Source organism: Xenopus laevis, chromosome 9_10L, assembly GCF_017654675.1.
Source record: "Xenopus laevis strain J_2021 chromosome 9_10L, Xenopus_laevis_v10.1, whole genome shotgun sequence".
Taxonomy (NCBI): domain Eukaryota; kingdom Metazoa; phylum Chordata; class Amphibia; order Anura; family Pipidae; genus Xenopus; species Xenopus laevis.
The window spans coordinates 133,972,340-133,996,458 of NC_054387.1; the positions used below are offsets into that span (position 1 = coordinate 133,972,340).

At 44.4% G+C, this 24,119-nt stretch overlaps 2 protein-coding genes across 3 annotated transcripts; both read left to right on the forward strand.

Annotated features, from left to right (window-relative positions):
• The first annotated feature begins 1,947 nt into the window (after nucleotides 1–1,947).
• On the forward strand, nucleotides 1,948–24,023 carry LOC108703846 (oocyte zinc finger protein XlCOF7.1). The gene is made up of 7 exons (XM_041576344.1): nucleotides 1,948–2,000; nucleotides 2,839–2,965; nucleotides 3,849–5,206; nucleotides 12,355–12,433; nucleotides 13,086–14,617; nucleotides 19,140–19,263; nucleotides 20,706–24,023. The coding sequence occupies exons 1-7, from the start codon at nucleotides 1,968–1,970 to the stop codon at nucleotides 22,175–22,177; spliced, it is 4,725 nt and encodes a 1,574-aa protein (XP_041432278.1). The 5' UTR covers nucleotides 1,948–1,967; the 3' UTR covers nucleotides 22,178–24,023.
• Nucleotides 11,773–15,033, forward strand: LOC108703800 (zinc finger protein OZF-like). Of its 2 annotated transcripts, none has more exons than XM_041576583.1 (3): nucleotides 11,773–11,979; nucleotides 12,355–12,433; nucleotides 13,086–15,033. In XM_041576583.1, the coding sequence occupies exons 1-3, from the start codon at nucleotides 11,893–11,895 to the stop codon at nucleotides 14,636–14,638; spliced, it is 1,719 nt and encodes a 572-aa protein (XP_041432517.1). In that variant the 5' UTR covers nucleotides 11,773–11,892; the 3' UTR covers nucleotides 14,639–15,033. The 2 variants fall into 2 exon arrangements, with proteins under 2 accessions (XP_041432517.1, XP_041432518.1); XM_041576584.1 differs by lacking the exon at nucleotides 11,773–11,979 and adding an exon at nucleotides 12,173–12,220.
• Nucleotides 24,024–24,119: the final 96 nt, after the last annotated feature.

The window sequence follows — 24,119 nt, forward strand, 5'->3', positions numbered from 1 at the left end:
AGCCAAAGAAATTCAAAGCAGATGGAAGGGCATTAGAGATTGAAAAGGACAAACAGGAAAAGTAGTTGAACCAAATTCCACAAAAATGTGAAATACAATATAAAGGACTACAGTATGGAAAGCAACAGGATGACATGTCTAACACTGAGTATTTAATGTACAACATAAATATCCTTGTCAGGAAAAGTAATATATCTGCCAGTGTTTTCTACAGAAGTCCTGCGAGTGCAGACTCTCATTCATTGGAGGACATTTGTACGTTTATATTAGGGATGCACCGAATCCAGGATTCGGACTTTTTCAGCAGGATTTGGATTCGGCCGAATCCTTCTGCCTGGCCGAACCGAATCTGAATCCTAATTTGCATATGCAAATTAGGGGTGGGGAGGGAAATCACGTGACTTTTTGTCACAAAACAAGTAAGTAACAAAATCTTCTTCTTCTTGATTCGGTTCGGTATTTGGCCGAATCCTTCACAAAGGATTCGGGGGTTCGGCCCAATCCAATATAGTGGATTCGGTGCATCCCTAGTTTATATAGATGTCTATATGGACCAGAATGATCCAAATTGGACACTTGGTAAGGCCACCCCTCTAGTGTTGTCCTCTCGACCCCTACACTCTCTCTCTCTATCATCATGGGGGTCCCCTTGGCCACTCGCAGGGAAACATCCCAGATTATGCCCTTGTCCTGCCCAATCTCTTCCTGAGGCAGGAGTCCCGGCACAACGTTTTATCGTGTCGGATGGCAATACCAGTGGCCCAGCTCTACTTTACAGTCTATATTTTGATTTTATTTAACTCATTTGTAATATGTTCCTCTGTACCAGTTCTCTGCTGCTCAAGTTTCTGCTCCATTGAATAAAGAGACTTTTCTATTGTCCATATGATCCAGCTTGTTATTTACATTATACTGTGTGTGGGACTTGTCAGCTGCTGTGTGTCTGACAGGAAAAGGCAACACACATTCACTGGCTTACAGACAAACTGGCAGCAAATCAACACTCACTAGTAGGGGGCGGGGCTCACACATTGAATAGCCCACACTGTGTCCTGCCAACCAAACCTGATAGAGCCAGAGTAGCCTTTGTCCTTCCTGAGAGGGGAGGGGCAGACTGATGCAGAGGATATGATTGGCTTAATAGTCAGAGGGACTTAGAGTTAAGGGCTGAGGGTAATGTTTGTAATCACAGACAAAAGGAATCAGTTGTGTCGCTGGGAGGGGAGCTGAGAGATATTAGTGCGGTACAGAGATATGTAGGGAATTGTCTCCCGTCCCTTACTGAGTCGCTCTCACTCCCACCTCCCAAGCACCCGGGACCATAGGTTTGTAACTGGAGCAGGGAACTCTGGGAACTTCCACACAGGTAGGTACTGACCCCCCACCCCAATATACTGAGCCCATATGTGCTGCCTCCCTTATTCCTACCTTGTGTGGCACCCACCTCTGTCATTTACCCCTCACTCCTCTACTATGGGCTGTGTGTCTCACACTGGGGTCACTCCTGCTGCTACTGTGGGACTGGGGGTCGCTGCTGGGAAATATTGCTGGGAATAATCCTCCATAGTAATGTCTAACTGCTTGTTTTCAGGTCAGTCCCTCCCACAAGGAGCCAATGGGAATGTGGGAGGAAGCGAGTGACACAGGGATGAAGGGGAAGAAGAAGAAGAAGGATAAAAATGAGGAGGAGGAGGAGCGGGGGAAGAAGGAGAGAATGGTGAATCTGACACTGGAGATGATCTATCTGCTGACTGGAGAGGTGAGGGGCACTGTGACTGGCACACTGACAAGAGACTGTCTGTCTGTACAAAGGGGGTCTCTCTGCAGCTCAAACACCATTCTCTCTTCCTTTCAATATTTAGCACTACATCCCTAGGAAGAAGTCAGATGATGGGGGGGCCCTGCATGCCCCTGGCTCCGTCATACAGAAGGAAAATAACAAGAATGACAAGAAGATCCTGGAACTCATGTCCAACATCATCCAGCTGCTGACTGGAGAGGTGGGTACAGCGGCCCCTTATTGTTTAGTAACAGTGGATGATAATCCCTTTCTCTGGCTGGGGGATGACTGGAACATTGTGGCAAATTCACTAACCTGCGGAGTTGCACTAGCGCAGGCTTCGCAGCACTTCGCCAGGCAAAGTTTCGCCAGGGCGCCACTAATTCACTAAAATTCGAAGTTGCGCTCAGGGCGGTGAACGGTAGCGAAGTTGCGCTTGCGTTAATTTGTCAAGGAAATCGAAGTTACGCTAGCAATGCCTAATTTGCATACAGCGCCAAGTTAAAGTTGAATGGACGTATATGTAGCAGCAAATACATCACACTACACAAGCTGGGAAAGCTTCATAAAATAAAATAGAGTTGTTATATTGCCCTATACATGTGCCCACTGTATAGTTTAGGTGCCATATGTTAGGAAATGTAGGGGGGAAGGAGGGTACCCCCAAAAAAATGTACAATCTTTTTCAGCCTATCACCCTTAAAAAAGGAAAAGACGCCAGCATACTTTGGGACTTAGAAAAAATTTCAACTTTTTTTGAAGCAATCCCTATTTACTCTATTGCACTTCAACTGGTTTGAGGTGGCGAAGGCAAGTCTGGCACAAGAGGTAACGTTCAGTAAAATGCGCAAGTTAGTGAATTAGCGTGGTCCGTTCGCCCTAGCGCAACTTCGCCTGGCGTAAGGATGCAAAGTAGCGCTAGAACAGGTCCACTTCGCTAGCAAATTTACGCCAGCACCCATTAGTAAATCGGCGAACTAAATTACGTCACGCTGGCGAATTTGCGCTAGCGTCAGGCGCTTCGCACTTTCGTGAATTTGCCCTCTTGTGTGTGACAGGTTGCCATAAGGACTCATCATGTTTCCATCTATTTTTCCTTGGACGAGTGGGACTATATAAAAGGAAACAAGGACCTTTACAGGGAAGAGATAAAGGAGGAGGAGCCCCAGCAACTCCGCCCACTGGGTGAGTAATGGGTGCAGCGCACAGAATATATCATATTTTTATTTTTTTCCCCACTATACACTTAATGCCCTAACACAAAGTTTAATGCTTTGTGACTGTGTAAGTCTCCTCTCATACTTCTGCATTCATCCCTCTGTCACTGCCTCCCACACTGTTTATACAAACTCCATATCTAATTCTAACTAAATTACACATCATATATATAACCTCTCCTTCATCCCAAGTCATAAAATACTTCCATAACGACCACAAAGTTCAGCCTATCAACGCTTGGATCACCCAGAACATTCAAGTCACTTGGGATATAATAGGGACTTCTTACATTAAACACTTTCTTCAATGGAATGGTATTTTTGATTTTTCGAGATTTATTATACCCCGTCCATGGAAACAACTTGAATCCAAAAAAGTTGAGGTCATGTAGGAGTCAATGGCAGAGGTCCTATGAACCATTTGTAGATATTAATAGCCTTCATGATTTTCAAGTTTTTTTGCTTGAATTTGAATTTGAGTTGTTTTGTTTTTTTGTTTTTTTTTGCGAAAACGCTAGTATTCAGGTTGTTAACCCCGAACTTGCTGATTCGAGTTTTTTCTTAAGTTTAGTTAATTCGAGGTCTAAAAAAGCTCACATAGCTATAAAATTCGACATTTGATTAACAAGCCCCATAATATCATCCTTTAGGACTGGAGTGGGCAGAACACAGGGAAGAAACCTGGTGGGCCCCGTTGATCCAGACCCTTCTGAAACCATGGGGCATTTCCCCCAACATCTGCATGAAGAATTGCAGCATCAGTGGAAAACCTCATGACTGAGATGGGAGCCCAGGTGGTGCAGGGGTGTATACAATGTGATAATGATTTCTCATGCTTGTGTCTTTGACAGACAGTGAATATGAAGATATGAGAGATATTACAGCTGATCTGGGAGGAACATTATGTTATAATAATGAGCCAAGCAAGATTGGGGCTGAAAGAGCAGAATTTTGTGCCAACGAAAGTCCCACAAACCTTGAAATTTCTCCAGTGGAACAGCCCCCACCAGCCAATGGGATTAAAGAGGAAGCTGCTTTGTGGGAAGAGGGAAACCAATCAGAGTGCAGCAATAATCCACTTACAGAACAGATAAAGGGAACAGATACACCTGCTCCTATCATGGAATACAGCCTGAATAATAACTTGTCAGCTAATTATATATCAAATGGAATTAAAGAGGAAACAGCTTCATGTGAAGAGGGAAACCATTCAGATGGCTGTGTAGATTATCCCACAGAACAAGTACAGGGAACAGATGCACCTATTCCCATCATGAACATGTATAACTGTTCTGAGTGCCATAAACAGTTTAGTACTAAGGCCGGTTTCCTCAAGCACCAGAAAACTCACACTGGAGCAAAACCATTTGTCCGTTCTGGGTGTGAGAAACTTTTTGTGGGTCATTCTGATCTAACTGCACATGAAAGAAGTCGCACAGGAGAGAAACCATTTACTTGTTCTGAATGTGGAAACTTTTTTACAGATCGGTCAGGCCTAAGAACCCATCAAAAATATCACAGAGCAGGGAAACCATTTTCCTGCTCTGAATGTGGGAAATGTTTTACCCGTCGTTCAGGCCTTACAGCACATCTCAGAATTCACACAGGAGAGAAACCATTCACTTGTACTGAATGTGGGAAATGTTTCAGAAATCATGGAGGCCTAAGAATCCATAAAAAATATCACACAGGAGCGAAACCATTTTCCTGTTCTGAATGTGGGAAATGTTTCACCCGTCGCTCAGGCCTCAACACACATCTCAGAATTCACACAGGGGAGAAACCATTCACTTGTACTGAATGTGGGAAATGTTATCGTAGTTACAGAGAGCTTGGAATGCATACAGTAATTCACAGAGGAGAGAAACCATTTTCCTGTTCTGAATGTGGAAAATGTTTTACCCGTCGCCCAGAGCTTACTTTACATCTCAGAGTTCACACGGGAGAGAAATCATTCCCTTGTACTGAATGTGGCAAATGTTTCTACCGTATGTCACTGCTTACCAGACATCTCAGGATTCACACAGGAGAGAAACCATTCACTTGTACTGTATGTGGCAAATGTTTTGCCCGTACCTCACACCTAAATGTACATCTGAGAATTCATACAGGAGAGAAACCATTCACTTGCACTGATTGTGGGAAATGTTTTGCACGTCGTTATCTGCTTACTGCACATTCCCAGTTACACACAGGAGAGAAACCAGCTTAGGATAGTAACTGTACTAGTGTTGTATTCTCAACCCGCACCTGTCCCTAACCCGCCCCCACGCAACCTATATCTGGTCCGCCCAGCTGTTCCCCCTCTATTTATTGACCCGTGCCAGACCCAACCCACAGTGATGTCACAAAAGGGGCAGGTGCAAGTCTATAAATTTAGGCGCTGGAAACCGCCAGTTCTAGGTCTTCAGACCCGAAGATTTTGTGCAGGAGCTGGCCGGAACCCGCGCATCACTAAACTTTACATATACAGTGAAGAGTAACATACAATTATGATGCTACTATAATTCCTTTCTAAGGGGGATTACCCCTCAATAAAATGGTAATGCTTTTGGCTGCTGACTTTTTTATCGTGGGCTTTGCACTTTATTAGGGAATGTGGTGATTGGGATAAAGGGGAGGTAAAATACGACAAAGTAATGTAAAGTCTCCTGCCTCAGTCACTAAAACCTCTGGCAACTGGCCAGAACAAAAGGGGAGCTCCTGTTGCAAATTCATGATGTTGGTGAAAAATAGAAGAAAAAAAAATAATTGCAATTTTGCATTAGTTTGTGTAAGGGTGTTTAGTTCCTCTTTAGCATTTTAGGCACTCAGAAACTGAAGTGTTCCAGAAACCTGGATAAGGGATTCAGTATATGTATTAGGGCTCTTATACAAGGACATAACTTTGTGCAGTGGCTCTTTTATGTGCTACTCCACGTGGGGATCTCATTCTGTCCCATGGTGAAAGTACCCACTGCATGACACTAAGGGGCAAATTTACGGTGACTACCGTTAGCGAAAATTCACCAGCTTGACGTCATTTCGTTACTTTGCCAATTTACTAATGGGCGTAACTTCGCTAACGAATGAGATAGACTCTAGCACTACTTTTTTTTGTAACTTACAATTTTTATTGTTTTTCACGGTAAAGTACAAGTATAGTAATCGATACATTATGTCGCTTGTCTTCGTTCAACATTCGCATCAGTTACTTAAACAATACAGTCGGAGACTATTACCACAATACTGTAACATTAGTGAGAGAAGAGATAGGAAAGAACCATAAAGAAACAAAAGGAAAAAAAGAGAGAGAGGTAAAAAAGACAATAGCGGAAAATACCACAATAACATAATAAAGAAAAGAAAATAAAAGAAAATGTGGAGACCATTAATGGGATGACAATACCCATCTGAAAGATCCAAAATTGGGGAATCTAAGTTGCATCATTTATTGTGGTTTTGTAGTAATCCCAGTTCCCCCAGACATCATTGTGTTGTTGCAGGGTCTCTAGCACTACTTTGCACTCTTACGCCAGGCGACGTTTCCAGTTTCCGTTCGCCCCTGAAAATGCCGGCAAATGCGGCCGTATGGAGGGGGCCCGGCTGCGTGTCACGCCCCACTCTAGGATCGCCACTGGTCGTTTCCCTCTAGCGAAAGAGCGTTACTTCGCAAATTCACCAAGATGCACATTTTACTGAACGTTACCTGTTCCGCCAGACTTGCCTTCACCACCTCAGACCAGGCGAAGTGCAATGGAATGTATAGGGCTTCTTCCATTTTTAGTTCGTCTTTTAGTTTTTTCAGGGGGATAGCAAAAGTCAATACATTTTTTTTGGGTACCCGGGCTCCCCCCTACATTTCCTACCATATGGCACATAAACTATACACTGGGCTCATGTGTAGAGCAATATAACAACTCTATTTTATTTTATTAAGGTTAATGTATTTGCTGCAACATATACGACCATTGTACTTTAACTTCCCGCCGTATGCAAATTAGCCAACGCTAGCGCAACTTCGCCAGAGTTTGGCGCCCTGGAAGCAACTTTGGATTTTAGTGATTTGGTGGTTCCATGTTGTGTAGTAGGTACTATCACTATTGGATAGAAGGAGGTCTTGTAACTTATGTGATGGGACACATACAAAAGGCACTGAGCAGGATTGCATGAAGAAACACCCATGTGTATTATTATATCTATTATAGTAATGACCCCATGTTTGTTCTATTAATTGATACAGTAGTGCATACATTATATATAGTGAATAAAGTACCCCCCTTCTTTAAAATATAAGGATATTATAAGTTACTTCTAATATCCTCATATTTTGCAACAGGGGGTACTTTATTATAATACACAAAGTTTTAGTGAGTCATGTGACAGAAATGAGGATATAAATTATAGGATAGTTATGGTTCTTGTGTATTATTATTATACAACAAAATCGCTAGGAACCCCTCAGTCCTCTCCTGGTGTCACCTACATTATCTTTCTTTTGTATGCCTTAACCAAGCCCATTAGAAGGTTACAGTAATCTAGTCGGGATAGGATGAGAGCATGCATGAGAGTCTTGGACGTATCTGGTAAAAGAAAGGGATGGATTTTGGCAATATTGCGCAAGAAAAAGTGACAGGTTTTGACAGGGTGTTAATATGATCAGAGAAGGAGGGAGATGAGTCAAAGATTCCCCCCAGACAGCGAGTTGAGTTGACAGGGTTAATGAGCCATCAATTGAGATAGTAAATAGGGGAGTAGGACCAGGCTTAGGTGGAAAGATGATAAGTTCAGTATTTGTTAGGTTGAGTTTGAGGTGGTGCTGGTTCATCCAATTTGGGTCACAACTGTCTGAGTTTCAGTCTTGTAAACTCCAAACTGCTCGCAATTTCATGACCCTGCCCTCACAAGGCACAAACGTGCCCCCAAATGTCATGACATCTCCCCCATATGTCACTGCTCTGCCACTGATGTCCAGGGTCGGACTGGAGCCTTGGGGGCCCACCTGGGCTGCAGACGAAGGGCCCTCCTGGCAGTCCCCAGGGGCCCTTTCCCGACCTCCGATTCCCTGGCCTGGCATGGGCGCATTCACGGACACGGTGCAGCAGGTTTATTTCTTTATAGGGCAGCCAGGGGAGCAGGTCTGGACCGGCAGGGGCCCATGAGGGCCAGTGCTCACCAGGTTTTTTCACGGTGTCCTGCTGGCCCAGTCCGACACTGCTTACTGATCATGGATGGTCACTATTTATAAGACCGACGGGCAGCTTTTTGGACCTGATATTCCAGGGCCTATTTTGACTCCCAGTCCAAATCTGCTTGTGTGGTGGCCTTTTTATGTGTTTCACTGCATGTCAATGAATGAGTCCACAGATAATATTGTGTCGCAGTATCCAATGCATTGCACTGAACTGCCAGATGCAGGTGAGATGCAACAAGCAGTGTTCCATTTGTGTTTAGTGGTTTAGTTCAGGGCAGTGGGTACTGTCACCATAGGATATGCGCATGTGCACAACCACGGTGCCGCGCACAGACGAGCCACACACGCCGGCACCGGAGGGGGGGCCTAGGGCAGACCCTGCTCCAGACTGTAGCCGGCTGTTCTGCAGGGAAACGAACAGTGCGGCTGTTTCACTCCGATGTTGCCAGAGGTTGGTCAGGTTAGACAAATAAAACATGAAATAACCCTGAACACTTTCTGCCATTCATGAGTGTGACTGTTTCCCTGCAGAGTGGCCAGCAACTGTCTAAACTAGAGAATTGTGTCCACAGCAGTCAGTAAGTAAAAGTAAAGGTGGCCATACACAGGGAGATCCGCTCATTATGTCGCCAAACGAGCAGATCTCTCCACGATATGCCCACATTGAGGTGGGCGATATCGGATCAGAATGGAGGCCATACGGGCAGATCGCGGGACCGCATCAACAAACAGATGTGATCCGGCGGGATTTTTTTTACCCTGCCCGATCGACATCTGGCCGACTTTTGGCTAGATATTAATCGGGGAAGCCCGTCGGAGGGCCCCACACAAAGTCCGATAAGCTGCGGACTCGGTCTGTCTGCAGCATTTATCGGCCTGTGTATTACTTAAAAAATTCCTATATCCAAAGATAACTGTCCCAAGGCTTTTTTCTTCAGTAAAAAAAATAATTTTTATTTAAATTAGCATTAAAACTCAGATACATACTGACCCCACAAGGCCCACCTTATGCGTTTCGCACCCTCCGGCGCTTAGTCATAGGTGGAGAAAAAAAAATTATCGGTCCCAGTGCAATCTATTTATATTTGCAGGGCCAAGCAGGGAGCTCCCCTCAGTTTTCCTGGCAATATCGCTTGAAATGGTCTTTTTAGTTGATGGACAAATCGTACATGTAAACGATCACTTCGAGATAATCTTGGTCTCACGATAACGAAAAGATCTTTTAAAAATCTTTACATCTATGGCCAGCTTTACAGAGCATTTGTTTTTAGATGGGGTCAGTGACCCCCATTAGAAAGCTGGAAAGGAACAGAAGAAAATGGCAAATCATTTAAAAAAAAAAAAACTATGAAAAATAAATAATGAAGACCAATTGAAATATTTCTTAGAATTGGCCATTCTACACTGGGCCGGGCCAAGGGGTAGGCAGAGTAGGCGCGTGCCTAGGGCGCAAAGCTGGGGGGGGCACCAGGCACTTACCTGCTCTGTCGCCTACCCCACGTCCGGTCCCATCTCTCCTGTGTATTCTGCACATGCTCAGCCGGCTACAACATACTAAGGGTCAGTCCACACGGGCAGATTCGGGGAGATTTAGTCGCCTGGCGACTAACCGCCTCTTCTACTGGGCGACAGAACTGCCTTTGCGTGTCTTCCCGTCCGCTATAATGAAAAGTTGACTGCGCTAAAGCACAATGCAGTGCTTCATTTTCCGAAGCCTCCCAAAGAGAAACTTCGGCGACTTCGGAAAATAAAGCTCCTCATGTGCTTTAGCGCAGTCGACTTTTCATGATAGCGGACGGGAAGAAATGCGATGGCAGTTCAGGGAGATTGTCGCCCCAAATTTGCTCGTGTGGACTGACCCTAAAAGTTAACATGAAGGTGAACTACCCCTTTAACTCAGCAGGTTGGTGTCTGGAACAACTCACTGATAGGTTAAAAAGGAAGGAGGCGGGACAGAGACAGCCAGTAGGAGCCAGTGACACCTGAGATCATCACTCAGCCTCCATACCTTATTCTTCTGCTTCTCAGTGTAGATCTGATTCCCAGGAACAAACCAGCAGAGGGGCAAATATTACTTGCAGCACAGGGAACCGGCGTCTCTCACTTTCCTGGCTAAAAAGTGGATTGTTGTCTGTATCTAGGCAAGAAAAGACGGAACACACTCACTCATTGGCTAAGAGGGGAAGGGGCGGGAACGACAGAACACACTCACTCATTGGCTAAGAGGGGAAGGGGCGGGAATGACACTGCCAGTATGTAATGTACTGTACGGAAAGGGGCAAACTCAATCATTGGCTAAGAAGGGAGGGGGCGGGAGAGAAACGGAGAATAGAAGACTGGATGTCCTGCCAACCAAACATGATAGTGTCTGTATAACGTCGATTCATAACGAGGGGCGTGTCAGAAGGCTGTAGAAGACGTGATTGGATTAATAGTTAGGGACTGCGGGTAATTTCCCTGACCGCAGACAAAAGGAATCATTCGGCTTTACTTTTAGTATGAGGTCGCTGGGACTGGCGGATATGTGATTAACCCCGGGATATAAAGTAGATTTATACATTGTGTGTGAGGGGAGCTGAGAGATATTAGTGCGGTACAGAGATATGTAGGGAATTGTCTCCCGTCCCTTACTGAGCCGCTCTCACTCCCACCTCCCAAGCACCCGGGACCATTGGTTTGTAGCCGGAGCAGGGAACTCTGGGAACTTCCACAAAGGTAGGTACTGACCCCCCCACCCCAATATACTGAGCCCATATGTGCTGCCTCCCTTATTCCTACCTTGTGTGGAACCCACCTCTGTCATTTACCCCTCACTCTCCTCTACTATGGGCTGTGTGTCTCACACTGGGGTCACTCCTGCTGCTACTGTGGGACTGGGGGTCGCTGCTGCTACTGTGGGACTGGGGGTCGCTGCTGCTACTGTGGGACTGGGGGTCGGTGATGCTGCTGTGGGACTGGGGGTCGGTGCTGCTGCTGCTGTGGGACTGGGGGTCGGTGCTGCTGTGGGACTGGGGGTCGGTGCTGCTGTGGGCCTGGGGGTCGGTAGTGCTGCTGTGGGACTGGGGGTCGGTGCTGCTGCTGTGGGACTGGGGGTCGGTGCTGCTGCTGCTGTGGGACTGGGGGTCGGTGCTGCTGCTGTGGGACTGGGGGTCGGTGATGCTGCTGTGGGACTGGGGGTCGGTGTTGCTGATGTGGGACTGGGGGTCGGTGATGCTGCTGTGGGACTGGGGGTCGGTGCTGTTGTTGCTGTGGGACTGGTGGGTCGGTGCTGCTGCTGCTGTGGGACTGGGGGTCGGTGCTGCTGCTGCTGTGGGACTGGGGGTCGGTGCTGCTGCTGCTGTGGGACTGGGGGTCGGTGCTGCTGCTGCTGCTGTGGGACTGGGGGTCGGTGCTGCTGCTGCTGCTGTGGGACTGGGGGTCGGTGCTGCTGCTGCTGTGGGACTGGGGGTCGGTGCTGCTGCTGCTGCTGTGGGACTGGGGGCGGTGCTGCTGTGGGACTGGGGGTCGGTGCTGCTGCTGCTGCTGTGGGACTGGCGGTTGGTGCTGCTGTGGGACTGGGGGTCGGTGCTGCTGTGGGACTGGGGGTCGGTGCTGCTGCTGCTTTGGGACTGGGGGTCGGTGATGCTGCTGTGGGACTGGGTTCGGTGCTGCTCAGAGTGCAGGTAAGTACAGGTTTTACAGTTCATCATTCTTGAGTGTAACCTTAGCTCTATCCTTCAGGGATGAAGGGGAAGAAGAAGGATAAAAATGAGCGGAATGAGAAAATCCTGAATCTGACACTGGAGATGATCTATCTGCTGACTGGAGAGGTGAGGGGCACTGTGACTGGCACACTGACAAGAGACTGTCTGTCTGTACAAAGGGGGTCTCTCTGCAGCTCAAACACCATTCTCTCTTCCTTTCAATATTTAGCACTACATCCCTAGGAAGAAGTCAGATGATGGGGGGGCCCTGCATGCCCCTGGCTCCGTCATACAGAAGGAAAATAACAAGAATGACAAGAAGATCCTGGAACTCATGTCCAACATCATCCAGCTGCTGACTGGAGAGGTGGGTACAGCGGCCCCTTATTGTTTAGTAACAGTGGATGATAATCCCTTTCTCTGGCTGGGGGATGACTGGAACATTGTGTGTGACAGGTTGCCATAAGGACTCATCATGTTTCCATCTATTTTTCCTTGTAGGAATGGGATGTTTCAAAGGGGAAAAAGTATCTGTACAAGAAAGGGATCAAGAAGAATTCCCGGCAGCTCCGCCCTCTGGGTGAGTAATAAAAAAGTGAAACCTTGTTTCTTTCACTGAACAAGTAGACTCACATTGTTACCAACAGAAACACAGATGTAGAGCTTCTGTAGCTGTTGCAAAGCTGCCGAGGACACTAAAGAGGCCAGACTCCCTTCTCTGCCGGAATCATTGCTGTTCTGTCTCTGGGCTGCACTATTTATACTGTATCAGAGCCTGTTGGGGTGACTGTTTATGTACTTCTGATTATTTTCTTTTTACATCTCCTGGTATTGAATTCCAACATATGCATGCCAAGGAGTTTTGAAGTAGCGTGTGTTTTCTGGAATATTATTATACTGCCAGCAAAGTTTTACTTTAGTTTAAGGCAGTAAGTGTTTCCAGGCAGACTGGCAAGGGCCACGTATCCTTCTAGAAAATGTGTTTCAATTGCTTCCGAGCCCAAGGACTGTGACCTGTACCCTGCTCCAGCCAAAACTTGGCATTATACTTAGGTTTGTTTGCCTCCAATAACTCATTAACACCTCCCCCAGTGCTTCATACAAATAGTCCTTGTACTGACATTACTTCTGAGGTAGTTTGCAACTCAGCAGTGGACATTGCTTATTTTTGACTCTATAGTGTGTACTTTTGTAAAACATATAATGATTTCTCCTGCTTGTATCTTTGCCAGACTGTGAATATGAAGATAAGAGAGATATCACAGCTGATCTGGGAGGAACATTATGTTATAATAATGAGACAAGCAAGATTGGGGCTGAAGGAGCAGATTTTTGTACCGATGGAAATCTCACAAACTCTGATATTTCTCCAGCAGAACAGCCCTTTCCAGCCAATGGGATCAAAGAGAAAGCATCTTCATGTGAAGAGGGAAACCAATCAGATTGCAGCATTAATTCACTTACAGAAGAGATACAGGGAACAGACACACCTACTCTTGACATGCAAGACTGCAATAATGACAGCTTGGAAGAGGATTATTTGTCCGTTATTATTAAAAATGAACCAGATTCATGGGACGAGGAAAACCAATCAGATTGCAGCATTAATTCATTTACTGAACAGAGGGCAGATACTCCTATAAATAGCAACTTGTTAGGTATTAAAGACAATCTGGCATCAATTGATGGGGGAAACCATTCTGCTTCCAGCATGAATACATCATTGGTTGAGAGACAGGGAACCAGTACATCTGGCGCCTTGCACCCAGATATACCCCTCCTCACAGGACTGTATCCATGCGCCGAGTGCGATCAACATTTTATGACTAAGGGCGGACTTGTCCGCCATCGGAAAACTCACGCAGCGACGAAACAATTTAACTGTTCTGTGTGTGAGAAATCATTTGCACGGGAAGCAGAACTTGTTGTACATAACAGAAGTCACACGGGAGAGAAACCGTTCTCTTGCCCAGAATGTGGGAAATGTTTTTCTCGTCTCTCGTACCTTAATAGACACCAGGGAATACACAGCGGAGAGAAACCATTCCCTTGTTCCCAGTGTGGGAAACAGTTCCGATATCTCTCGGAGCTCAGCGTACATTGCAGAAGTCACACAGGGGAGAGACCGTTCTCTTGTAATGAATGTGGGAAACAGTTTAAACATCAGTCAAACCTTATTATACATAACAGACTTCATACCGGGGAGAGACCCTTCATGTGTACTGAGTGTGGGAATGATTTTAAAGACCGCAAAAGCCTTACTGTGCATAAGAGAATTCATACAGGGGAGAAACCATTCACTTGTTCTCACTGTGGCAAAAGTTTTGCTCATCGCTCCTATTTTAATAGACACCTCATACTTCACGAAGACGAAAAAGCGTTTACTTGTCCTCACTGCGACAAACACTTCACCTCTCGCTCACACCTCCACGTACATCTTAGAGTACACACAGGAGAGAAACCCTACTCCTGCTCTGAGTGCGGGAAATGCTTCACTCATCACTCGCACCTTACGGTACATTACAGAACACACACAGGGGAGAAACCATTTCCGTGCTTGGATTGCGGGAGGAGATTTAAAGATCGCTCAAATCTCAGAGTCCATCGTAGAACTCACACGGGGGAGAGACCGTTTTCCTGTACTGAATGCAGCAGATGCTTTACACGCCGTTCTCTGCTGACCGCACATTTCCAGTTTCACGTCCGAGAGAGAGAATATCTGGAAAACGAGTTTCTGCTTGCAATGAGCGAGAAAAGTGACAATGTCAGTGCAGATAATTCATGATTTACTGTTGCTTACAGTATATCAACATTAATAGACGGAACCTGGGATGCACTTACAATTTAGGCGGCAATTTTATTTTCCCTTTAAGTTTTGCGCTTTAGTAGGCTATAGTTACTTACACTTGTTTATCGGTGCTATCATCTGCAGTATTATCGGATACCGCTGTTTTGAACTATTGTTACAGCCAGCTTCCTGGCCACTCCATCTTTGGCATCGGAGATCATATTGAGACACTTCCTACTCCTTATCTATGGGCACTTTGAGGAATTGGCCCTACAGGGGCCAAATGTAGTGTGGGTGGGGGCAGTCTGAAGGCTAGTTAAAGGGATACTGTCATCGGGAAAAAATGTTTTTTCAGTTAATAGTGCTACGCCAGCAGACTTCTGCACTGAAATCCAATTCTCAAAAGAGCAAACAGATTTTTTTTATATTTAATTTTGAAATCTGACATGGGGCACGACATATCGTCAGTTTCTCAGCTGCCCCAGTCATGTGACTTGTGCCTGCACTTTAGGATGGAACTGCTTTCTGGCAGGCTGTTATTTCTCCTACTTAATGTAACTGAATCAGTCTCAGTAGGACTTGGCTTTTACTGTTGTGTCGTTTTTAGATCTACCAGGCAGCTGTTATCTTGTGTTAAGCTGGCCATAGACGCAAAGATCGTACGATCGGACTTTCCAATCTCCCGACCTGCCACTAACCATTCCAAATACGGAAAGTACAAAAGAACAGATCAGCCGATGTTCTGACCCTGACCGCAATCGTACGAAAGCTATGTCCGACCAAAGCTAGTGACAGTCTCCCTCTGAAAAGCGTACAATCGGCAATACATGCAGAGATATTATCAGCAGCCGACAGAAATCTTTTAACCTGTCTGAACGTCCAATCTCCGAAAAAATGTTGGGACTCTCCCCACACGGTCCGAAAATCGTATGAATCCTCGATTCGTATGATCAGATCTTTGCATCTATGGCCAGCTTTAGGGAGTTGCTATCTGTTTACCTTCACATTGTTCTTTTGTTTGGCTGCTGGGGCTGAGGAAGGGAGGGGGTGATACCACTCCAACTTGCAGTACAGCAGTAAAGAGTGATTGAAGTTTATCAGTACAAGTCACATGACTGGGGGCAGCTGGGAAACTGACAATATGTCTAGCCCCATGTCAGATTTCAAAATTAAATATAAAAAAGTCAGTTTGCTCTTTTGAGAAATGGATTTCAGTGCAGAATTCTGCTGGAGCAGCACTATTAACTGATGTGTTTTGAAAAAAACACGTTTTCCCATGACAGTATCCCTTAAAGGAGACATTTGAGAATGAATGATCATTTACTGTGTCATTTTCTGGAACTATAGGTATAGTTGAACCCGACAGTGAATGAATTATACTGCATGCTGTGTATAGACTTGGTCATTAGTGTATACTCCTATAAACATGAAGCCGCCACTGTATTTATTCTATGTACTTGCCCAATAAAGGTGACATTGCCATTGTGTTTGTACTAATATGTGTTCTTAAACATTAAAGTGAAGTTTGCAGAATTTGATTTGTACTAATAGGTTTTTCCTACACAGCAGCAAAATCACGAGATTATTTCCGCTCCTTTAAAAGTAGGACAGTTAGACCAGTTAGACACACCTCCAATCAATCATCGAATTAATTGTAAACCCCCACACCATTGTTTTTCTCTGTCCTCCGGATGGATAGGATAGATAGAAGACTGGTTCCAGGCTTGGAGAGACTGAGGTCTTGATACCCACTTTTAGTTGAGGTTACAGGGATGGCAGAGGCTTAACCTCGAGGCATTGGCAATGGTGTGGGGACAAGGGAAGTGTTTTTGAATTTTCTGTGGTGTCCGGAAAAGTGGACTGAACATGTGAGATCTCACGCGGAGCTCTGATGTGTGATGCATATGAATCCATGATGTAAGCGACCATGCACAAAGGGTATTTTTTTTTCCCCTCGAGAGGTGACGCAAAGATGTGAGGCATCAAGGGTGATGTCAGATTGGTGCCAAAAATTGACAGAGACTGTTTAAAGGACCTATAACATCAATTAAAAAAAAAAAAGATTTGTTAGTATACATTGAAAAAAAAAAACCCACAAAGACAAATTGAACTTTAAAAGTCTTTATTAAGAAATAACTTACCAAAACTCCGCATGTGTTCCTCTTTTGGTAAGTTATTTCTTAATAAAGGCTTTGCGATTTTAAAGTTTCATTTGTCTTGGTGGGGTTTTTTTTCCATTAATATACTAACATTTTTTTTTTTTTAAATGTGATATTACTGGTCCTTTAAAACTCTCTCAGTAGGTTCTGTTGGCTGCAGGGGGGAGAGGGAGGAGCTTTTTCATTTTCCTTTCCATATGTTCCTACTTGCCCCTTAGGAACCAATCAGCAGCTAGCAGGACCTGATAGGGAACTGAAGCCCGTCTGTGCTTGTGTGACTGCAGGGCTGTGATTGGCTGTCCCCCTCCTACTGTGCTTCTGGCAGGGACACGCCCACCCCTCATTTGAAACACAGACAGGGACCAGAGAACATCTATAGGGAGCTCCAATAAAGGGGCTATTTTTAAAGATAATATTAATGTTTAGCTCCATGTAAAAGCAACACCTTATATTACTTATAATTGACTACAAAATTAGGGTTTGTTCATTTATCCTATATGTCTCCTTTAAAGGAGCCCTCATGGGAGTTACCTGGGCCCATTTCTAAGGATGTGTAGAAACTGGTCCAACAAAGAGACATACAAACCCCCCTATTGGTTCCACTTGATGAGGAATGAGCACAGAGGGGCACCAGGGTGCTCAAGTCTCCATTGTTCTAATAAGTGAGTGACGGGTGTGTCCTGGCACTTATTTACCTAAAGCAATAAAGGAGCCAATCACAGCTCTGCTTTCACACAGGGATGGATCATGTACTTGTCCAACAGCCCAAGGGATTATTTTATACATTCACCCTCTTAGTATCACCCCTATTAGCTGAGGTTCATCAGTGTATTATATATATATATATATAATACACAAAAGCCATGAATATCCTGTATCTTATATCCTTATAAACGGTGAGTTCTGATGTCATCAGTTATAAACGGTGAGTTCTGATGTCATTTCTGTCACATGACTCATTGAAATTTGTGTATTATAATAAATAAAGTACCCCCAGTTGTAAAATATGAGGATATTAGAAGTTACCTCGGAGTTCTATGACCTGTATAAAAACACTCGGCCTTCGGCCTCGTGTTTTTATATGGTCATGAAACTCCTCGGTAACTTATAATATCCTTATATTTTACAACTGGGGGTACTTTATTCACTATATATTGTATCTATACATTTCTACTCAGGAGACCCTCTTCTCATTGGAAAGCAATGCAGTGGGAATCCTGGGAAGCAAATGTACTGACAGCTGATTGGATTAATAGGCAGAGGGGTGGGCTGGCAGTTAGGGGCTGAGGGTAATTTCTCTAACTGCTTCTCATTGTAAATAGTGAATAGAGAAGAAATCAGTTACGTTTAGTTAGTAAGAAGTCGCTGGGACTGGCGGATATGTGATTAACCCCCGGGATATAAAGTAGATTTATACATTGTGTGTGAGGGGAGCTGAGAGATATTAGTGCGGTACAGAGATATGTAGGGAATTGTCTCCCGTCCCTTACTGAGCCGCTCTCACTCCCACCTCCCAAGCACCCGGGACCATTGGTTTGTAGCCGGAGCAGGGAACTCTGGGAACTTCCACACAGGTAGGTACTGACCCCCCACCCTAATATACTGAGCCCATATGTGCTGCCTCCCTTATTCCTACCTTGTGTGGCACCCACCTCTGTCATTTACCCCTCACTCTCCTCTACTATGGGCTGTGTGTCTCACACTGGGGTCACTCCTGCTGCTGCTACTGTGGGACTGGGGGGTCGGTGCTGCTGCTGTGGGACTGGGGGTCGGTGCTGCTGCTGTGGGACTGGGGGTCGCTGCTGCCGCTGTGGGACTGGGGGTCGCTGCTGCTCAGAGTGTGGGTAAGTACAAGTTTTACAGTTCATCATTCTTGAGTGTAACCTTAGCTCTATCCTTCAGGGATGAAGGGGAAGAAGAAGGATAAAAATGAGGAGGAGGAGGAGCAGGGGAAGAAGGAGAGAATGGTGAATCTGACACTGGAGATGGTCTATCTGCTGACTGGAGAGGTGAGGGGCACTGTGACTGGCACACTGACAAGAGACTGTCTGTCTGTACAAAGGGGGTCTCTCTGCAGCTCAAACACCATTCTCTCTTCCTTTCAATATTTAGCACTACATCCCTAGGAAGAAGTCAGATGATGGGGGGGCCCTGCATGCCCCTGGCTCCGTCATACAGAAGGAAAATAACAAGAATGACAAGAAGATCCTGGAACTCATGTCCAACATCATCCAGCTGCTGACTGGAGAGGTGGGTACAGCGGCCCCTTATTGTTTAGTAACAGTGGATGATAATCCCTTTCTCTGGCTGGGGGATGACTGGAACATTGTGTGTGACAGGTTGCCATAAGGACTGACCATGTCTCCATCTATTTTTCTTTGCAGACATTGGAGAATTTAAAAACAGACACGGCCGGTATCACAGAGGGAACAAAAGAGGATCCACCACAGCTCTGCCCATTGGGTGAGTAATGTTTCCAGATGAAGAAAATATCAAATCTTTTTTTTGTTTTATCAACATAAAAACGACAAGGTAAATTTGATAACAACAGAAACACAAATGAGCTGCTGACAGTAAAGCAGGAGCAGTGAGTTACATATGATGGTTACACAGTAATACTGGTGATATGGGGACAGGATACTAAGGAGCAGTTTGTACATAAGGAAAGATCATTAGATGTTTATTCAGGTTGGGAGAAATGTCCCAAGTGGACAAAAATGGACCAGACTGACCCACTCAGATTCCAGTTGATCTTTTGAGCATCATAGACATTGGGGATCTATCAGCCCACTGAGCTGGTCAGTCTCCTTCTCTGGGTGTCACTAAAGTGTCGGCACCGAAATTCTAGCAATCCATCCGCCCACTGGCCAGGGGTCATGATCACACATACATAGAGGAGCAAGTCTGTGTATCACGCATGGTCCTAATGATAGACATAGTCTCACCTTCTCCAGAAGTGAAGTATCCAACAACCATGATGACCCGTAGGGTCCTTTTCTGCCTTTATAACCACAGCTTCTAGTAGGCAGTATTGGAGCACAAGTTTAGACCATTGTTGTAGTTCTGAAATTTATGAATCAATAACAGTAGTAGACAATGCACAGTTTGGTCCAATGGAGGGGATTTTTCTCTCATGCGTATAACTCATTTTACACTGAGGAACAATGCAAATATTGTAGCGGCATGATAAAGTCTGTGATCTGAAATATGATCAAGAAATACAGCTTGATGCAGTAATGGGGCCTGTTATCCAGAATGCTCGGGACCTGGGGTTTTCCAGATAATAAATCTTTTCTTAATTTGGATCTCCATACCTTAAATCTACTAGAAAATCATGTAAATATTAAATAAACCAATAGGTTTTGCTTCCAATAAGGATGAATTATTTCTTGGTTTGGATCAAGTACAAACTGTTTTATTACACAGAAAAAGGAAATAGTTTGGATTATTTGGATGAAATGGAGTCTATGGGAGTCGGCCTTTCCGTTATTCTGGATAATGGGTTTCCGGATAATGGATCCCATACAGGGCCGTAACAACAGCATGGGAGGGGGATTTCAAGACTATAGAGAAAACAGACCCTGCGGTTTGGGCCCCCATTTTCTTTGGGCCCTTACTCTATAGTTACGCCAGTGATCCTATACCTGTATATGTTTACTATGGAAAATGGATGGTGATTTGATACGACACACTCTGGTCTTTTATTCAGGCATGCAATAAACTGAGTTCAATTCTGACTTTTTATAGTATACTGTATCAGAGCCTAATGGGGGACAGTATCCAGGCTTCTGTTTCTTCTCTACATACAGTTCCTGAATAAATACACATACATGCAGTACATCATGTATAATCATGCTTATATTACTTAAATGTAAAATGATTTCTCATGCTTGTGTCTTTGCCAGACCGTGAATATAAAGATAAAAGAGATATCACAACTGATCTGGGAGTAACATTATGTTATAATAATGAGCCAAACAAGATTGGGGCTGAAGGAGCAGAATTTTGTGCCAATGGAAATATCACAAAGCTTGAAATTTCTCCAGTGGAACAGCCCCCACCAGCCAATGGAATTAAAGAGGAAGCTGCTTTGTGGGAAGGAGGAAACCAATCAGATTGCAGCATTAATGCACTTACAGAACAGATACAAAGAACAGATATACCTACTCCTATGATGCGATGCAGCCTGAAGAACAGCTCGGCAGAGAACTATATGTTAATTGTTATAAAAGATGAACCAGCTGATTATGAACCAAAAGCTATTCAAGAAAATTTGGTTTCATGTGAAGGGGGAAACCATTCAGTTTCTGGCATGAATAGTTTGATAAAACAAAAGCAGGGAACAAGTACATCTGTCACAAAGTGGAGTCTACATCATAGCTTAGCAGAAATGGGCCATGGCTCACATGCAGCTAGCGATAGCATCAATGTTATTTACAACTGTCCTAAGTGCCATCAACCCTTCAGTACAAAGGCCGACCTTGTCAGGCATCAGAAAACTCACTCCGGTGAGAAGCTGTTTGCCTGTTCTGTGTGTGACAGAGGTTTTGCACGGCAGGCACAACTTATTGTACATCACAGAAGTCACACCGGAGAGAAACCATTTTCCTGTCCAGAATGCGGGAAATGTTTTTCTCGTCTCTCGTACCTTAACAGACATCAAAGAGTACATAGCGGAGAGAAACCATTCACTTGTTCTGAGTGCGGGAAACAGTTTAGATGTCACTCAGAGCTAAGTGTACATTGCAGAAGTCACACAGGGGAGAGACCGTTTTCTTGTTCTGAATGTGGGAAACATTTCAAACATCAGTCAAACCTCATTATACATAACAGACTTCATACCGGGGAGAGACCTTTCTCATGTTCTGAGTGTGGGAAGGAGTTTAAAGAACACAAAAGCCTTAATGTGCATAAGAGAATTCACACAGGGGAGAAACCATACACATGTTCTCACTGTGGGAAATGTTTTGCCGATCGTTCTTATTTCAACAGACACTACAAGCGCCACGAAGAAGAAAAACCCTTCTCTTGTTCTCACTGTGGGAAACTTTTCACATCACAGTCAAATCTTCATGTACATCTTCGAGTTCACACCGGAGAGAGGCCGTACTCTTGCTCAGAGTGTGGCAAAAGTTTTAAACATCATTCGCACCTTACCGTACATTACAGAATACACACGGGAGAGAAACCCTTTACTTGTTTGGAGTGCGGTAAAAGTTTTAAAGATCGCTCAAATTTTAGAGTTCATTGCAGAATTCACACAAGGGAGAAACCATTCCCGTGCACTGAATGCGGGAAGAGTTTTAGCAGCCCCTCGTGCCTAAAAGTGCACAAAAGAATCCACACAGGAGAGAAACCATACAGTTGTTCTGAATGAGGAAAATGTTTTATCTTACTAAAGTCGATGTAGAATGTATAGACTGAAAGTGGGAAATGCTCTCTACACCTTTCTCAGATCTCTGCATAATCCCAATTTCACACTGGAGAGAGAAACCATCTTTTGTATATTCGCAATGATACATTAGTGGAGTCATCATTTCAGTGATGTCAAATCATGATTTGGCTTTGATTTTCGAAAGTTCAATAGACTGGAACACAATGTTTCAGCTGTGTAACTTGTATTGTAAGTTTTGTGCCATAGTTGGGTACAGTTAATGTTTATTTATCAGTGCAATATATCAGCATGTGGGTGGTGATGCCATCAAGTAAAGCTGGCCATACACACACACACATATAATAGTTTCACACAATTATGGACCATCAGAATAATTGACCTGACAATTTTCATACCATGGATAGATTAGAACATTTCTGTCAGATAACGATAATATCGTTGCATATTTTGCCTATATTGACAACATTGGTGACCATTACTACTATTTCCAGGATATAGCTCCGGTAGATTGTTGTCTGCCAATTAAATGGCCAGAACATCGTCTGATTTATTTTTCCTACTTTAATCCTACAGTTTAAATCTGGATATCAGTTTTAGATGGTTGCATTAAAATATACGATCTATACCCGCATACGAATACAAATAAAATCTGAATGTGTATGGCCGGCTTTACTCCCTTGTAGGGATTATTCCACCCTACTGGAAACAATGTGCCATATATTAAAACTTTCAATATAGATTATTAAAATGTTAAATTGTTGCTTTTGAAGTAGTTGCAGCAATGGGCAAAAATAGAATGCCAATACCTTAGTCGAAAATGGGGGGTTCCCAAATTTATTAAGTGCTCTGGACACACAGGTCACGATCAAACGATTCGGGACATCAACTGCCCGAATGGGAACCCCCCATTTTCGACTAAGGTATTGGCATTCTATGTTTTCTCAGTACTTACAGCTGGCGGTGGGAGAGGCCAGTACCATATACGTTTGAATTTTTGCATATCCGACGAACATGTAGGGTGGTTGGGCCTTATGAAATTGTTGGAGAGTTTTTTCAGCACATAGTACATACCTACCAGTGATGTGCTGGCCATCCTGATACCCGCGGGTCGGGTGGGTTCGGCCCAACCTTGCTTCTCCACTTGTGGGTTGCGCGAGGGTTTGGGTTCATCTCTTCTGCCTGCTCTCCCCCCCGCGACCTTAGACTGACAGCTTTCTGTTTTATAGATTTACGTCTGCCCCACCCCTACTACTACTACTCCAAATCCATGTTCTTATGGAAATCGTAAGCCTGTTACTTTTATTGGATGATTATTACAAGCACACCAGACTATGTCTGTGGCCACATTGTGCCATTATGTACCCTTCTTTTTATTTCCATGGGAAAGGCAGGGAAGCCCACCTCTTGAAGTTTTACTTTGAGTATTTCACCAATGTGCCCTATATAACTGACAAACAGAGAGCCCTACTAAGCAACAAGAATAAGGTTTTGTTCTAAGCCTTTAGTCCAGGATTTATATACTCTTTCTTAAGATAATATCACTGCTGATAATACTCAAAGGTGTACAAGGCCCTCATCTTGATGATCTAATGCTTGCCTTTCCTGGTGGGACCATCCAGCTGTTCTACTAATAATGCTAAGCCCTTTTCTCTCTCCTAGAATGAGCAGAGTTGGCCCTCTCAATAGCTAGTGCTTATTCACTTCACTGAGTAGTATCCCTTAAGTTAGACTTCTTCTTTAACGGGGTGGTTCACCTTTAAGTTAACATTTAGTATGTTATAGAATGGCCAATTCTAAGCAACTTTTCAACTCGCCTTTTTTTAATAGTTTTTGTATAATTGGCCTTTTTCTTTTGACTCCAGCTTTCAAATGGGGGTTACTGACCTATTGCTTCTTTTTGTATCTCACCTTTCTATTCAGGCCT